Source organism: Rhineura floridana, chromosome 8 (assembly GCF_030035675.1).
Source record: "Rhineura floridana isolate rRhiFlo1 chromosome 8, rRhiFlo1.hap2, whole genome shotgun sequence".
Lineage (NCBI taxonomy): Eukaryota > Metazoa > Chordata > Lepidosauria > Squamata > Rhineuridae > Rhineura > Rhineura floridana.
In genome coordinates this window covers 7,909,820-7,928,117 of record NC_084487.1, presented here as the reverse complement: position 1 = coordinate 7,928,117, position 18,298 = coordinate 7,909,820, and the positions used below count along the sequence as shown (strand labels likewise).

The 18,298-nt window shown below is 47.1% G+C and overlaps 1 protein-coding gene across 8 annotated transcripts in view; it reads right to left on the bottom strand.

Moving 5' to 3' along the window:
- Positions 1 to 18,298, bottom strand: part of PLXNA4 (plexin A4) — a 748,486-nt gene that overhangs the window by 117,266 nt on the left and 612,922 nt on the right. For all 8 annotated transcript variants that reach the window (XM_061638090.1, XM_061638091.1, XM_061638093.1 and 5 more), the window contains 5 exons: positions 13,478 to 13,574; positions 11,583 to 11,773; positions 8,440 to 8,591; positions 6,453 to 6,570; positions 141 to 277 (listed from right to left, as the gene is read on the bottom strand). In XM_061638090.1, coding sequence (XP_061494074.1) covers positions 141 to 277; positions 6,453 to 6,570; positions 8,440 to 8,591; positions 11,583 to 11,773; positions 13,478 to 13,574 — 695 coding nt within the window. The remainder of the gene's footprint in view (positions 1 to 140; positions 278 to 6,452; positions 6,571 to 8,439; positions 8,592 to 11,582; positions 11,774 to 13,477; positions 13,575 to 18,298) is intronic.

The following is an 18,298-nucleotide window of genomic DNA, read 5'->3' as shown; positions in this document are numbered from 1 at the left end:
ATGTCCATTCTAAAAGGGCTCCCTTGCAGCAATGGGGACAATTCATTCCCACAACCACTGTCTATCCATAATCTATCATTCTGTTTCCCCAACGCTTCCACAGAAAACATCCTTGGGGGATTATGGCCTTTGGGACATACCGGTGAAAAAGGCAGGGGTGTTCCCCAAACGACACAGCAACATTACTGCCAGCATTGAGGTTCTTGCCGGTGATCGTAACTTGAGTGCCACCGGACACTGGACCTCGCTTTGGACTTAGGTCAAAGAGAGTTAGAATCTGAAAAATGATGAAGAATCGTCACCAGCCTCATTACAACCTAAATGGAATCAGCAGGATGGAATTAACAGAAAGAACCACAACAGTTCTGGCAACCCTGGAATCATTGGCTGAGAGACTGTGATTGGTTTTTTTTAGAATGTTTTTAATGATAATGTTATTGAAGTGTTTTGGCACTCCTGGCATCTTTGGGAGGACATAATAATAATAATGCTGTAGTATCTGGATGCAGAGATGATGGCACATTTCTGATATTAAAATTGTAATTATTCATCATTGTTGCCGAATATTACTCCGAGGCACATCAAAGAGTCTGCTGGAGGCTTAGAGACTTGGCTTTCAGCAAAATCCTACACATGTCTGAGACTACACGTAACTGGGAGTACACCCAGTTGGGCTCAGTGGGACTTACTTCTGAATCCCGTTGAGTTCGATGCAGTTTGCTCCCAATTCTAAGCTAGTATAGGATATCGGCATTAATTGTTCCTGGTTTGGAGATGGGTTGGCTGCCTTGTGTTGTATCTATATGTATCGCTCTATGTGGCATATGTGGTGTGTAGTATAATTAGGGTTGCCAGGTTCCTGGCCTGAGACTGATCCTGTATCTTTAGGGGAAGATAAAGTCAACCAAGTGCAGGTGTTCTTGCAACATTGTAATGGGAAAAACCACAAGGTGGAATTCTCCCTTCCCCCTGCACAACTTTTGCAGAAGACCTCTTGGTTGCCAGGCCCGGCCTCCAAGAGGTCTTCTGTATCTTTAAAAGTTGTGCAGGGGGGGAGGGAGAATTCCACCCTGTGGTGGAATTCTGTCCTGTCTTATCCTACATTAGAATAGCAAGCTCATTCTCTGAGTGTCGATCCTTATGCAGCCAAAATTGTACCATCCATACACAAGAGGGAGGAATCCGTCAGAAAGGGGGGGGGGACTTTGCAGATGTGCAAAACATGTGTAGGAAAAACAACTCTTGAGGAAACGTCAAAAACAGCCCAAAGAGGACTGAAAACGCTCCGCGGCCCTCAGATGGGTGGGGTGGGCAGGAAGGACAGGAAACAAGGGTGGTGGAATATCCTGGAAGAAGGCACGACTGGCTGGCTGGAAACCTGAACAGGATCTCCTCACACTGCAACTTTTTGCTGCAGCTCCCACTGATATCAGCCTACTGCTCAATTTTGTCCTCTGTTGAAAGAACAGGCTGGCTGGCCTTTTCACAGAAGGCTGGGCTAAGGCTGGTCTATCTTTCTTGGGTAGCTCAGTGGCAGAGCATCCGCTTTGCAAGCTGAGGGTCCCAAGTTCGATCCGCAGCGTCTCCAGGTGGGGCTGGGAATGTCTCCTGTTGGAAACCCTGGCGAGCCGCTGCCAGGTAATGAGTGGCCTGACTCAATATGAGGCAACTTCCTGTGCCCCATGCTCCCCTTCAAAGAGCTGGCGAGTTGCTGTTGCACAGGCCATAGAGCAGCTTAGGCCACAAGTTGCCCCTTTCCTCATTTCCATGGTGCATTCCCCCCGCCCCACAAATGTTTGGGAAGCCTATTGCCATATTGGGGATTCTTATTCACAGCTGTGAACATCTGAGTTTGAATCCCACACATGAATATCACAGGTATCCATTGCAGTCCCCTACACAAAGCCCTAGTTGAGCCTTGTTCCAATTAAGTCTTGGCCACACGTCCACGCACACACAAGTAATGCAAAGGGTGGGTTTTTTTGTACTTTCACTGGCTGAAATGAAGCGCTGCCTTGCATCTGCATTGCAAAGAAAGGTGGGAGAGAAATGTTGTTATAAGTATAAATAAATAAACTTAATCATGCTCCCCATCCTTGCTGCTCTTTTCTTTTCTTTTCAAAAATCAAGATAAAACCATCATATTTTGGACGGAACACATCATTCTGATACCAAACCAGTCCTATTTTCAGGGAGAAATCTAGAGTTGCAGTTTCTTTTTTCATTAGCATTTTAATAGAAAAACTTTCCGCTCAGTCCCAAGTGAAAAGGCACCATCTGCATTTAAATGAAAGCTTCCCACACACACACACACACACACACACACACTTTTCTCTATCTTCCCCTCCTTTTAAGAAGGATGGTATAAAAGGTTTAAATTCTCCAATGAATGAGCAGGTAGAATGAGCAGGATGTTGTAGCTGAAGACTGGAGATTATTCATTTCATTTTCTAAAACCACCCAGTGCTTGCACTCATTTGCTCACTTCCTCACTGTCCAAAGACGAAGGTGGCTTGCAAAGGCAATTCCAGAGGTGATAAAGAGTCAGGAAATAATATTATAAGAAGAGCCTGGCTGCTGGGTCAGGCTGCCCAGATGCCCATGGGAAGTCGACAAGCAGGACCTGAGTACAAAAGCTACTCTCCCCTCCTGTCATTTCCAGCAACTGGTATTCTGAAGCATTGTGGCTAGTAGCAATTTGATAGCCTTATCCTCCATGAATTTGTCTAAGCATCTTTTAAAGCCGACTATGTTTGTGGCCTACTACCACAAACGATTTGAAATGAATGCTGATGAAAGTTAAAGAGGAAAGCACAAAAGCAGGACTACAGCTGAACATCAAAAAGACTAAAGTAATGACAACAGAAGATATATGTAACTTTACAGTTGACAACGAGGACATTGAACTTGTTAAGGATTATTATCAGCACAATCATTAACCAAAATGGAGACAATAGTCAAGAAGTCAGAAGAAGGCTAGGACTGGGGAGGGCCGCCATGAGAGAACTAGAAAAGATCCTCAAATGCAAAGATGTATCACTGAACACTAAAGTCAGGATCATTCAGACCATGATATTCCCAATTTCTATGTATGGATGTGAAAGTTGGACAGTGAAAAAAGCAGATAAGAGAAAAATAAACTCATTTGAAATGTGGTGTTGGAGGAGAGCTTTGCGCATACCATGGACTGTCAAATAGACAAATAATTGGGTGTCAGAACAAATTAAACCAGAACTATTACTAGAAGCTAAAATGATGAAACTGAGGTTATCCTACTTTGGACACATCATGAGAAGACATGATTCACTAGAAAAGACCATAACGCTGGGAAAAACAGAAGGAAGTAGAAAAGGAGGAAGGCCAAACAAGAGATGGATTGATTCCATAAAGGAAGCCACAGACCTGAATTTACAAGATCTGAACAGGGTGATTCATGACAGATGCTCTTGGAGGTCACTGATTCATTGGGTCACCATAAGTCGTGGACTTGAAGGCACATAACAACAACAACAAATGTTTGTGGCCATCACAATCTCTTGTGGGAGCGAATTCCATAGCTTAACTATGCACTGTCTGAAGAAGTACTTTCTTTTGTCTGTCGTGAATCTTCCAACATTCAGCTTCGTTGGATGCCCATGAGTTCTAGTGTTATGGGAGAGGGAGAAAAAAGTTTCTCTGTCCACTTCTCCACACTGTGCATACTTTTATATATTTCCTTCCTCCTGACTGTCTGGACATGCTGGTGACAGACAGCCCTGAACCAGGAGCCAAAGCTGGTGCCAGGAATGAAGCCCAAAGCAGGTCTGCGTACCCTGGTGTTCCTCTGCAACCCCAACACTCTTGGCAGGATAATCTCCCCATGATCAGCTCTAAGTATCAAGTGTCCCCTATGAAATTTGGCTCATCTTATAAATGCTTCATTGGCTGCCCTCCAGATCTTTCTCCTACGCAGCTGTTAGATTCACCTGTGTGAAAGGCTGCCTAAGCTGAGATCAGGGGGAGCAAACCTGGTGCCCTCCAGATGTTGTTGGATTCACACTCCCATCAGACCCAGCCAGCATGGCCAATGGTCAGGGATGATGGGAACAGTAGTCCAACAACATCAGGGCTGCTCCTCCCCTAGACTGAGGGCTACATCCCATAATCCTTCTGGACCATAACAGGCCCTGGCGTCAAGGGCAACTGAGCATCTTAGGACTTCCTTTGGAGTGTTTAATAAAAAAAAAAACCCTGTCACCTGCTGTTCATCCCCACCTCCTGTCCCAGGAGAGAACCTCTAAAAGTCTGGAGGTGTTATGATAATAATAGTGATAATAATTATCCATCTCATTTGCAGGCTCGTAATAAGTTGCAATAGGCTATTAATTGTTCACAGCTGCCTTCACAAATTTCAAGCAGCATATTCACACGGAAGGGAGTGGGTGGGGGCAGCAAAATCAGCTATATGAACTATTTACATTTTCCTTGTCAGGAAAGAACCACAAAAAAAGAGAGAAGCAAACAGGGTTAGCGTAGGGCCCATAAAACATGGAGGGAGCACACTCAGGTTCACGCAGTGTGAATTAACTACCTGGGATGAGTTTTGTCCCTAATTGAAGGAGAGAGAGAGATAAGAAGAACTGAGACTGACTGAGCTGCGTGTCCACAAATAGAATATCCCCACTGCTCTGGATTGGAGCTTTGTCCTCCATTGGAGACCCCTATGGGCACATCTGCACTGCAGAGTAACTGTGGTTTTATCATAGAATCATAGAATAGTAGATGTGGAAGGGGCCTATAAGGCCATCAAGTCCAACCTCCTGCTCAGTGCAGGAGTCCAGTTACTGTACTTTAACTGACAGAACTTCCTCCCTGCCCTGCCCCCTCCGCCAAAGTCCTGGGGACTGTCACTGAAGCCGTTTTCTGGGGCTGTTAGGTTTACCCATTTGGGGCACTGGGCATTTGGGAGACCGATCCCATGCTGCTAAATCTGGGGCATGATCTTAGGGGAGACGGAGACCAGTTTGGCTGGCTCGTCTGATTCAGGGGCACCTCTTGTAGTGGCAGAGGTGGGCTCCACTCTTTGTGTGGTTGGGTTCTTTTAACAGTTTAAAAGCCACCACTTTTGAGGGTGGCAGCAGTGGGCTTTCTCCCCTCCCCGCCCCACACAGAAGCTGCCCCATTAGGGCTGCCCTGCCAACCTCAGTCTGCTTTCAGACCACCCTTGTTTGCCTGCCTTCTTACTTACACCCATTCCAGGGAAGGGTCGCCAGGTTCATGGCCTGAGACTGATCCTGTATCTTTAGAAGAAAGAAAGTCAGTCAAGTGCAAGTGTTCTTGCAATGCTGTAATGGGAAAAACCACAAGGTGGAATTCTCCCTTCCCCCTGTACAACTTTTAAAGATACAGAAGACCTCTTGGTTGCCAGGCCCAGTCTCCCAGAGGTTTTCTGTATCTTTAACAGTTGTGCAGGGGGAAGGGAGAATTCCACCTTGTGGTTTTTCCCATTACAGCATTGCAAGAACACCTGCACTTGGCTGACATTCTCTTCTCCTAAAGATACAGGATCAGGATCAGGCCCTGAGCCTGGCAACCCTATTCCGGGGTGGTAGTGGTGGAGGCACTACAGGCTCCCTCCACCTTAATCTCAGTGTTGCCCCTTGTAGGCCTAAGCAGCGCGAACTGAGTTAGTCACCTCTGCCTAGTCGTTGGCGCTGGCAGCACCCACTGTGGGGCAACCTGCCTTCCGTCCCAGCAGTCTGAAATGCGGGGAGGAAGGAGCCTGCCAATGTGCTCCTTACAGGTGGCAGCTTTCTAAAGGGCTTTACACAGGTGAGGGAAGAAATCAATTGCTGCTGCTACAGTAAGTGCACCTCTGTAACTATATGAACCAAAGTTAGCTGTTTCACGCACCCCTCCCCAAAAATAATAACCAAAATGCCCCTGAACTGGCCACCTGCCATTGGGCTTGCAAATCGTGGGCTCATTTTGTCCCCTCTTACTTTCCGTTTTTTTCCTTTAGCACTCTGAGTGAGGGATGTGTGGAACAGGACCGTAAGATGCCTTTTACTGAGCCAGACCACTGGTCAGTCTAGCTGACTATTATCTGCACTCACTGGCAGCGGCCATCCAGGGTTTCACACAGAGAGTCATTTCCCAACCCTACCTGGAGATGTTGAGGACTGAGCCTGAGATTTTCTGCATGCAAAGCAGGAGCTCTGCCACTGAGCTACGGCCATTCCCCAAAGACAGTTCACTCGTCTTATCCATAACTGGCTTCTCTCACCCAGAACCTGCATTTCTTCTAAGCAGGAGCCTCCAGACTCATATCGGAACTTCACTGTGGGTGCATCTCTGTCTCTGAACTCAAGTCTGTTTCTGGAAGCCTCCGATTCTCATACCTTTGTGCTACGGAACTTCAGAACTCTCTTGATTATTCCACCTGACCGCTCGAGCTCAGCTCACAGACTTACCGTAAAGTAATAGAACTGGGAGGATTTGGCCATGAACTCCGGCTTGCACTCAGCCACGCAGATGTCCACGTTTCCAGCATGCTGGCTGAGTTTGGCCTCGCCCATCTCACACACTATTCTAGAAGGAAAACAAAGAGATTCAAGGGCACAGAGTTGCCTCTTAGCTCCCCAAGTTAGCAAAGTGAGTTTGCTGTGTGCAGGCGGGCTGAGGGAGGGGGTGATGACAAAGAATGAAAAATGGAAATGAACTGCCTTCAAGTCTATCCCGACTTACGGCGACCCTATGAAAAGGGTTTTCATGGTAAGCGGTATTCAGAGGTGGTTTACCATTCCTGTCCTCTGAGGCTGAGAGTTAGTGACTGGCCCGAGGTCACTCAGTGAGCTTCACGGCTGTGTGGGGATTCGAACCCTGGTCTCCCAGGTCGTAGTCCAACACTCTAACCACTACACCACACTGGCTGGAATAGGTCTCCGCTAATGGTTTAGATAGTGTTGGGGGACCTCCACCCCCCCGAAGTTCTCTTTCCTTCAAGGCTCAAACCTTTCCAGAGGGGGGAGAGGCAGCTGCAGGACATCCTAGACTCAGCTCCAGGGATAGCAGGCGCCATTGCACCCGGCCTCAACCAGAGGTGCTGCAAGCGAGTCCCAGGAGACTCATAGCAACAGCTCCTTTGGTGAAGCTGGGAATCCCCCAGTTTGAGCAAGGATGCTACAGCCGTGGGTGTCCACTGTTCCCTCAGCTGAGCTACAGGGAAGGGGGCAGAGAACAGGGATAGGGGCATCTTGTCCATTTGGGTTTCTCTTAGATTCTCGTCTTTCCAGTCCTAAGTTCAGTTCTGCACATTTCCACAACAGTTTGCGGGCGGGGGGGATATAAGAACATAAGAATTGCCTACTGGTTATATGTCCTCATGAAAATTCGTCCGCATTTGGGGGTGAATTTATCCTAGTATACACATTTTGCAAAGCAATATTCCCTAATGTAATGTATTTTTTCGAAGTTATTTTCACTAACATATGCATTTTAAGGACACTTTATCCTGGCACAGAGAGCCAGTGTGGTGTAGTGGTTAAGGTGCTGGACTACGACTTGGGACACCAGGGTTCGAATCCCCACACAGCCATGAAGCTCACTGGGTGACCTTGGGCCGGTCACTGCCTCTCAGCCTCAGAGGAGGGCAATGAGAAAACCCCCTCTGAATACTGCTTTCCATGAAAACCCTGTTCACAGGGTCGCCATAAGTCGGGATCGACTTGAAGGCAGTCCATTATCTTGGCATATGTATTTCCGTTCAGATGATTTAGCTGGAGAACTGCATTGCAAAATCTGGAGAAGTGCAAACTTCAAAGGATGGCTGTGTTTCAGTTCGCGTATTGTTTGAGAAAGTGTGGATTAGGTGAGATTGCTTTTTGTATGCGAACTGAATTGAATTTCTCCCCATCCCTCTGGGGAACGTTGCGGGTGCCTGCCTGTGCAAGTTTACCCTTCTAATTGCAGGGCAATGCAAAGTAGAGACGAGGGGCATTGGCGTGCCTGTAAAGTGGGGGAGGGCAACCTGTGATGCTCCAGTTGTGGCTAGACTTCCTCTCTCATCAACCCCAGCCAGCATGACCAATGGTCAGGGATAATGGGAGGTGAAAACCAGCAACATCTGGAAACAGTGGCGACTGGTGACTCCATGGGGCAATGTAATCCGCTCCAGGTTTTAGTCCAGAATCACCTTGGACAGCTCCTTGATTGTTTGGACTAAAAGCTGGAGCTGATGCCACTGATCCACAGCCACCACTGTCTGGAAGGTCACCCACTGCTGCTCTAAGGCATTCCTATTCCTTCATCCTGTTTCACCTCATTCCAGAGCTCAGTGGCCTGAGAAGAAATGTTGGGCAAAGAAAGCTGTCCTGTATACACAAGAGTGCTACGTTCCCACCCTGGCAACAGGGCAGAAACTCTTCACTGGGGTGTCTTCTCCCTGCAGCCCTTACTTACTGCTCTGCTGGGATATATCCGTCCACCAGAGGAACGCACTCCACGCCAGCCACTTTGACGTGTGATGCTATGTCCCGGAACTCCAGGCCCAGATTTTCTCCCCGAATGGTCACCCTGGTCCCCCCTTCACGAGGTCCTCTCACGGGGCTGATCTAGTGAAACAAAAACCTTGTCAGAAGAGCAAAGTAGTCGTGCAGTGGCAAATTCAGAAGTGCTGGTGTGGTTCCCTTCATCACAGTTACAGCCACACTCCCTGCTAAGATTATAGAATAATCTGCCCAGGCTTGAATATTGCTTTCGGCTTCTCTATCACTGTCACCGTTTGACTGTCCTTTCTTACCATAAGAGATACTGCTTGAAGTACTGAAACCAGTGTCTACACATTTATCTCCTGCTGCTACCAAACTGCTTGATGATGCATTTAGGATGCTATCCTCAGGATTCACTGTCTCTTCTGCTGCAATTACAGAATTCTCACACTCCACAGCTTGGCTTCTTGAAATAGGAACTAATAGGAACTCCTTTCACTCTGACTGGCTCCAATCATCAGAAAAGGACAAGAAAGCAAGTTAGAAGACTCTTTTCAGCGGCTAACATACTGCCCTTTCATGCTGATTGGCTCTTTGGACACTGGAGACACAGGGACTCTGCTGGGACCTGGATCCCAAAAAGTGGAGGGGTCTAAGACCCACACACACCCTGAGACCCCTGGAAGACCACGTCCCTGAGCAAAACCAGGATAAAAATGAAAGCAATGCTCCTGTTTACTTTTCAAAAGGGCATGGCTGATTACTTCAAAGGAACTGGCCCTGTCTACCCTTCAGCTGGTTTCTCCCATCTTGGGTTGAAAAGGAAACAGATGCCTCCTCCACAAATGCTTCCTCCTTGAAATAATCAAACACCATTTGCCATTGGGCAAATCTTGATCCCCCCTCCTCCCTGTCTCCAGACTGGCAAAAAGTAGGGCATGTGTTTATGCGTGGAGAGGTGCTGAACAAGTACAAAGGGACCTGAGCACATAGGCGAACTGCACACCCATATATTTCCATGCCCCACTTTGCAGTCATTCCAGTCAGGCAACAACACGCAAGGAAGGTGTGAAGCAAAACCAGTAAGGCAGGTGTGAGGAACCTCTGACCCTCCATTTGTTGCTGCATTCCAACTCCAATTTGCTTTTAATATGTTTTTTTTAAAAAAACAATGTTTTTTAACCTTTTTTTAAAGATGTTTTTAATTTTTTTAAAAAAATGTTTTTAAAGTTGTTTTAAGGTCTGTTTTTATGATGTGTTTTTAGTGCTTTTGTTTGCTGCCCTGGGCTCCTGCTGGGAGGAAGGGCGGGATATAAATCAAATAATAAATTAAATAAACTCCCATCATCGCCGGCCATTGGCCATGCTTGCTGGGGCTGATGAGAGTTGGAGTTCAGCAGCATGGGGGGGGGGGAGGGGTCCACAGGTTCCCCAACCCTGCAGTGTGAATGAATGGAGTAGCTGGAATCCTGAGCAGAAGCCGAGCCCCACTTGCAATGTTATAAACCTATATCAGGTTCACTTTGAGTTATCTTTTTTCTAAACAGACAAACAAATAAAACAATGCTCTCTTCTGACCCCTTGATCATTTTCCTTTGCTCATTTCTGCACCTTTTCTAGCTCTATAAAATACTTTGGAGGTGAGTGCAACCAATTTCTCTAAACATGGCCACACCATAAGATTTATTACCAAGGAATTATGATGCTGGCCTTTTTTTAATGTTCAGCTCTCTTTCCTAATAATCCCTCACGTGGAATGTGCCTTTTGCACTTGCTTGAAGCACACTGAGCTGACATTTTCGCTGAGCTCTCTGCCAGTACCCCAAGGACTCTTCCCTGGATAGTCAGAGCCAGTTCAGATCCCACCAGTGTTACATGTGGAGTCAAATGCATACTAATTAACATGCATAGCAATTAGGTTCTTTTGAAAGCTTTTTATTGTAAGCAGGGCCCAAAATCAAGAGCACTTTTGAGTGACTGGAATCAAATCTCACTTGGCGACTTACAGCCAGATTGTAAATGTGTTTACTCAAAAGTAAGCCCAGTGGAACTTATTTTCATAAGTATGTGTAGGACTGCAGTCTTAAGCTATATGCACATGATAGATTTCCCCCCCACCCAGAGATTTAAAGGCTGAAAATAGCACCAATTTCCTCTTCCTACCCCCGAACTCCAACCCAAGTCCTCAAATTGTTTTTTCCCCCTGTCCTGCTAGACTCTCTGCTCAAAAAAGCTTTGTAGGTTGTTACATGCTTGAAAAGCCTGTGTAACCTCTTTAACCAGAGATTTTGACTATATGCCATTATGTAATTATAAGTTTGAAGAAAAGCAGTTTGCATTTTTTTAACTAATAAAGGAAACTCGCTCCAGCTTAGGATTCTGCTTTTCCCCTCCAAGTTTTGAGCAATTCTTCAAAGTGGCTCACTCGAGACAATCCTGGTTCCAAGGCAATCTTCTCGAAACCTGAGAACTCTGGCATCGTCTCTGGTGGGGACTGCAAGGCGACACAGGAGCTGGCATGACATCAGGCAGAGCTTTGATCTAGCTGTTTGGCAGCACATGGGAACAGCAGCTCCAGCTAAACCTCAGTCTCCTGGGTTCAGTTTCACAGCTGAGGGCAGTCAGTCTTCTTCCATTATGGCATACTACAATGAATCTTGCAACCCAAACAAGTTCTAACTTCTTGGGATCAGAGAGCTGGAAGGAGGCAGAAGAACCATCCTTGCACCAGCCCTGTATTCGTAACTTAGAGCACACTATACAAACCAGGTCACAAGAAGTCACCATCAAAGATCAGCCATCACTCCCTGCATAGTAGAGCTGAATCTGGGTGAGTATGTATGTGTGTGTAGCAAATGTCATAACTCAGTGGCAGAGTGCATGGTCTGAACACCGGAAGATCATAGAATCATAGAATAGTAGAGTTGGAAGGGGCCTATAAGGCCATCAAGTCCAACCCCCTGCGCAATGCAGATCCAGTCCTTGGCATCTCCAGTTGAGTGGCAAGGCTGGGGGCGATTTCTGCTTGGGGCATTACTCCTCCAACGCAATTCTTCACCATGATGTAGTTTTCTCGTAACAAACGAAGGAAGAGAACCTTGAAGCATGACTTACTTCTGTGATCTTGGGATTGGTGCACTTGCCCCCAGTGCCGGAGAGCTCTAACCACCGGTTCTCCAGGATGGGGCAATGGTGTTTCAGCGTGCATCGATTCTGGTCTTCACACCAGCCACATTCATAGTCTGGATCTGCCTTCAGACACAGACCGCAACTGTCTCGCATGGCTCCGCATTTGTACAGGTGGACTGTTGGGACAAGAAAGGAAAAGCACCCTCAGGATGTATTTAAAGCAGGGGAGGGGGCAGGATTTGGCCAGGTCAAGGCGGGGGTAGGTGGGAGTGAATAGCAAGAGTTGATGTTCTCATTGAGCTGTCTGCCAAGAACTCATCTGTGGCGTAGGGGCAGGAGGGAATAAGAATTCGGCAGTCACATCATAAGATATAAGAAGAGGCCTGCCGAATCAGAGCAAACAAAGCCTGTCCAGTCCATCATCCTGCTTGCCACAGAGGCCAACCAGATGGCTGAAAAAAATGAAAATGGACTGCCTGCAAGTCGATCCCGACTTATGGAGACCCTCTGAATAGGGTTTTCATGGTAAGCGGTATTCAGAGGGGTTTTTATCATTGCCTCCCTCTGAGGCTGAGAGCCAGTGACTGGCCCAAGGTCACCCAGTGCGCTTCATGGCTGTGTGGGGATTCAAACCCTGGTCTCTCAGGCTGTAGGAAGCCCATCAGCAAGACACAGGAACAATAATCCTCTCTTGCTGTTGTTCCCCAGGAAGTGGCATCCCTGATACAGGAAGCAGAACATGATTAGAAGCCACTGGCAGGCCTATCCTACATGAATGCATCTAATCCCCCTAAATTGGTGACCATCAACACATCTTGTGTGAGCAAATCCCATAGTTTATCTGTGTGAAGAAGGCAGCTAGGAAACTAATTTCCTGTTCAAATATTTAAATTTACACCCTGGCATGTGGGGGAGAGGGGGGTTCTCAGCCTGAAAAGGTGCATCTGGCTCCTTCACTATTGATTTTTTTATCACCATTTGAAAGCTGGCTTCCTCAGGAATCTTACCCTACAAGATGAATCGGGGGGGGGGCTTCCTAGAGAATCCAGGTGTTGAGGTCAATCTTTAGGGTGAGGGGCTAAACTCTCTGTACCCAGAGCAGCAGCGGCTGATGGCTCCATGTCAGTGGGGCAGTGGAATCCGCTCTGGGTTACAGTCCGAACCTTCGCAACTTGAACAGCTCCTTGAAAGTTCAGATGAAAACCCGGAGCAGATTCCATTACCCCACTGACATGGTCAGCCGCCCCTGACCCAGAGTCTTCCTTACAGCAGCTGCCAGTTCCGTGCCAAGTGAGTTTTGGTCTCCATCACCACCAAAGTTTCCTACGGCCCCCTACTATACTTTTCAGCCTTTTGCTCGCTGGGGAAAGGGATGGTAAAATCAGGGACGGGAGAAATTTACCCAGCCTTATTTGTTATGATGCTATTATAAGTCATTTTTTTAAAAAAAAGAAGTTGTAAGCTGCTTCAGGTGTTGTGTGAACAGCAGAAAATAGGATACATATTGTATAAAGAAATACCCCCACACACACACACTCTGCCTCCAGTCATCTGGACACTGTAACATTCAATGAAATAAGCTACTCTCATCAAGAGGATTTGGAGAGCGGAAGAAGGACCTTTTTGTGTTTCAGGGGCTCAAAGAGAGCGTGAGAGTGAGAGTGAGAGTGAGAGTGAGAGTGAGAGAGTGAGTGAGAGAGAGAGAGAGAGAGAGAGAGAGAGAGAGCAGAACAAAAATTAGTAATTTACAGAGAAGATAAATAAAGCCCTGTGGTAGATGGTGAAGGGAAGCCTTGAGTGCTTTGTGAGGAGGAGTCTGGAGTGATGTGGCCTGTTGCTAAGGTTACCACTTCCAAGGACAAGTTGAAATGATTCGTTACCTTTGTTTTGCGCTGGGTTGTCAATGTTGAAATCCCCGTTCCACACGACTATCAGCTCCACGGGCAGGCTGTTAATCTCCGTCCCGTCGTAAGTATACTAAAAGTAGGGGAAGCCGAGGACAGAAAGGAAGGATGGAATCACTGCTGTGACTACTACAAGCGGAGTGGTGGTCTGCATCTGTTGCATTTTTAAACAAACAAGCACATTTTCCCCTTTGCACCAGCAGCAACTGGAGGGATGGGATTCTAACACAAGGAAATATACCATGAGGATTTTGTTTATCACAAATCTCTCCTTGAAATCCCTTGGATATTTCACCTCAATAGGGAACCCCCAAATTCTCTTTGAATGTTGGTATTGATGGGTAAAGTATATTTATTTATTTATTTATTAAATTTAAATCCCACCTATCCTCCCAGAAGAAGCCCAGGGCAGCAAACAAAAATAAAAAAGATGTCAAAACAAAACATCTTTAAAAACATATTAAAACAAAACTTCTTTTAAAACAACTTTAAAAAACAACTTTGAAAACATATTAAAAAGCAATTCCAGCACAGACGCAGACTGGGATAAGGTCTCAACTTAAAAGCTTGTTTAAAGAGGAAGGTCTTCATAGAATCATAGAATCATAGAGTTGGAAGGGGCCTTGTAGGCCATCAAGTCCAACCCCCTGCTCACAGCAGGAAGTCCACAGCTAGAGCATCTCCCGCAGATAGCTGTCCAGCCTCTGCTTGAAGACATCCAGCGAAGGGGATCCCACCACCTCCCTAGGCAGTCGGTTCCATTGCTGAACTGCCTTTACTGTCAAGAAGTTCCTTCTAATGTCCAATCTGAATCTACGCTCCGCCAACTTAAAACCATTAGACCTAGTCCTACCCTCTGGGGCAGCAGAGAACAAATCTGTACCCTCCTCTATGTGACAGCCCTTCAGGTACTTAAAGAGTGCAATCATGTCACCCCTCAGCCTTCTCTTCACCAGACTGAACATGCCAAGTTCCTTCAACCTTTCCTCATAAGACTTGTTCTCCATACCGGCTATCATCCTCGTCGCCCTCTTCTGAACCTGCTCCAACTTGTCTATATCTTTCTTAAAATGAGGCGCCCAGAACTGAACGCAGTATTCCAGATGAGGCCTGACTAATGCAGAATATAGTGGGACTATTACTTCCCTCGACCTGGAAACTATAGCTCTGTTTATGCAGCCCAAAACCGCGTTTGCCTTTTTTGCCGCAACATCACACTGCTGGGTCATGTTCAACTTGCGATCCACTACAATTCCAAGGTCCTTCTCACACGCACTACTGCTAAGCTGGGTATTTCCCATCCTGTACCCGTGCATTTTGTTTTTGTGGCCTAAATGCAGAATCCTGCATTTGTCTTTATTGAATGTCATTTTATTAATTTCAGCCCAATTTTCTAGTCTATCCAGGTCCCTTTGGATTTTATTCCTGTCTTCCATTGTGTTAGCTATCCCTCCCAGTTTTGTATCATCTGCAAACTTCATAAGGCTTCCCTCCACTCCATCATCTAAGTCATTGATAAAAATGTTGAAGAGTATCGGCCCCAGGACAGAACCCTGTGGCACTCCACTTCAGCAGGCGCCAAAAAGATAACAGAGATGGCGCCTGTCTAATATTTAAGGGAAGGGAATTCCAAAGGGTAGGTGCCACTACACTAAGATCCATTTCCTATGTTGTGCGGAACGGACCTCCTGATAAGATGGTATCTGGAGGAAGCCCTCCCTGCAGAGCGCAGTGATCGACTGGGTATATCAGGAGTAAGACAATATTTTAGGTATCCTGCTCCCAAACTGCATAGGGCTTTGTACATCAAAACCAGAACCTTGAACTTGGCCCAGTAGCTAATGGGCAGCAATATGCAACTGGGCGGTGATGGCATTATTTTGCGATCTCTCCTTTGCTGAATCCCAGGCAAGGTCTAAGGGCACATCAAGCAGCCACCTTGCTGAATGAAGCTAATAAGCAGGTCTGGGTCTGGATGGGTGAACAGTGCCTGGGAACCCCACAGAGGTTGCCCTGAGCTCTGTGGTGGAAGAAAGGGCAGGTTATAAATGTACTAAATCACAGGTGGGGAACCTCCGGTCTACAGATCAGATTTGGCACACCAGGCCTCCCCATTTGAGCAGTGTAGCTGTTTTCCCTAATCCACCACCACCTGCCCCAAACCTGATGCAGGTGTGATGTCAGGGGTAGTAATGTAGTGACAAATTCAGAAGTGCCGGGTCTCTTCATGATAGTTACACCATGTCCCCTCACAGCCAAACCCCCTTGTCTCCCTTGCTCTCCCTGTCGTCTTGCGAGTCCACACACGTCCCTAGGATCCAATCAGCATGGAAGGTGGGGGGGAGTTGTGTGTTGGCTGCTGAGAAGAGTCTTCTCGGTGGCTGATGCACCTCCTGTCACCCTGATTGGCTCCAATCAGCATGAAAGGACAAGGGCTCTTCTCAATGACTCACACAATTCTCTTTCATGCAGATTGGTCCATACATAGAGACCTGGCTGGGACCCTGCTCCCCAAAAGGTAAAGGGTCTATGACCCTCCATGACCCCAGAGGACTACACCTCTGGACAGGGGTGAGGCAGTTACTGGCATGGCTACAAAGGAACAATCAGAAGCTTAAAGTGGTTCCTTTGATGGAGCAAGGATGGGCAGGGGGAGTGCACTTTGCTCCAGAATCAACAAGTGGTTTTCATTGAAACAGTTGCTAAAACAGACCTCCCCCCACCTCCATTTTAGCAGCAGTTTTAATGGAAACCACTTGGTGCTACTGGAGCAGCAAAGTTCCTTGCCCTGTAGTTGCTGGGCACTTGGGAAGCACTGCATAGCTGGCTTTGACGGGTGGGCAAGAAAACCCACCTGCCCATCATCTGATGTCATAATGATGCCAGTTGATTGACAAGCAGCTTGCCCTGCCCAGGTGTCATCGCTGGCCCACTGAGACAAAAACATTCCCCACCCCTGTAGTAAATAAACACATGCACCAACCCAGAAGGACAGAGTGGGCACTTCCTTCTCAGTCCTGGCTGTGGAGTTAGCAAGCTGCCTTGTGGGTTGTGGGTTCCAGCTCCCACCCCCATCCACCACCCCCCTTTAGCTCAGCGGGAGAGCAGATACGTTTCGCACTGTCCTGGCTGACTCCCACCAAGATTCAGACTCGGGACTCTTGGGGTGGTTATTGTCAATGACACGTGATTGAAACATAGACCAGATCACAGCAAGGCACTACTCGGCACGGCTACACAAGCGAAGACACTGTCGTAACACTTGACATGCCTTCTGAATCCCCCTTTTGAAGGACGGGGCAGGCATGACTACTTGCCACAACTTGACTCTCAGCTCGGGACTGGGCAACCAAGTACGCTGGTTAATGAGCTCAGTCTGTTCATGCCTGCACGTTCTCCGGTGTGTCAGTGGCGACAAAAGCGGAGACAACTCAGCTAGGTCATCTCCCCAGCTCTACCTCTGGTACCCTCTCCCATGCTGGAGGTGGGTCATTAACAGGCGGCTGGCCAGGAAGTGGAACAACCACTGGAGGCGGGGCAAGGAGACTGGCTGACAACTCAACCCCTTCATCCGCATCAACCGACACCTTGGCATCCTCATCCATTACTCCCAGACCACGGGGCCCTCCTCTGGATCCCAGACCACCTCCTCCTCCTCCTCCAACCACACTTCTCCACAGCGCTCATGACACATGCAAAAGGTCCCAAGTTCAGTCGCCAGTACAAAGGCTCTCCAGAAGGGCCAGTTACACCAATGGTCTGACTAGAGATAGAGGAGGAATCCATTCTAAATGGATTTATACACAGAAGTTGGTGGTTCTGACCGGATCAAGCTTTGCCCATTGCACTAAGCACTCACTTGTCCACGCCACCCATGCATTGTCGGGGTTTTAGATGTTAAGTCTGACTCATTATATATAAAATGATACACAAATTACATGTAAACATTTACATATATTATTATATGCACAATACATTTAAGAGTCAAGCCCCACACGGTACTATACTTCTATAGCATAATTTTATAAATATGAATACAAAAGCATCTTTATACAATTATATGCAGTTGTATGTATTTGTTTATGTGCTGGTTCCTTTAGGAAATCCAGAGGGTATATGCATATATATATATATTGTGTAAGAATTGCTTGTGTTTTTGGTGGAACCAGTAACAACAACAAAATGATTTGCTTTTCATCAAGATCAAAGAGCGAGACTGGAATTTAAAAAAATCCACTGGGATAAATTCAACATCCCTACAGATGACTCAGTATAAGGCAGACTGTTCTTCACGTGAGTCTTTCAGGTTGGTTAACGAAGATGCATAAGGGTGTGCTTGCATTTGCCAAACCGCAGGCTGTAAGTGCACAGGTGGGTCCCCTCTTCCCTATGCTTGGGGAAGATCTGTAGCCCGGTGGTAGACCATCTGCCTTGCAAGCAGGAGGTTCCAGGTCCAATCCCCAAAGGCATCTCCAGGTAGGGCTTGGAATGTCCCCTGCCTGAAACCCTGGAGAGCTGCTGCCAGTCAGTGTAGACAACACTGAGCCAGATGGCCCAGTGGTGTGACTTAGCATAAGGCAGTGTCCTCGGTTCCTAGGTTCCCCTTAAACATCGTCCCAGGAACGAATGGAATCACATGCTTCAGATGTGGCAAACACCAGGGGAACACACACCCAAAGGGGCCATAGGTTGCCACAAGAAGGCAGAAAGAACTTGCCAGAGGGCTGATCAGCATCAGACCATCGCCACCCTACTCAGTTGGGTGTGAATTCCTGTGTTCCATCATTTATGTCACTG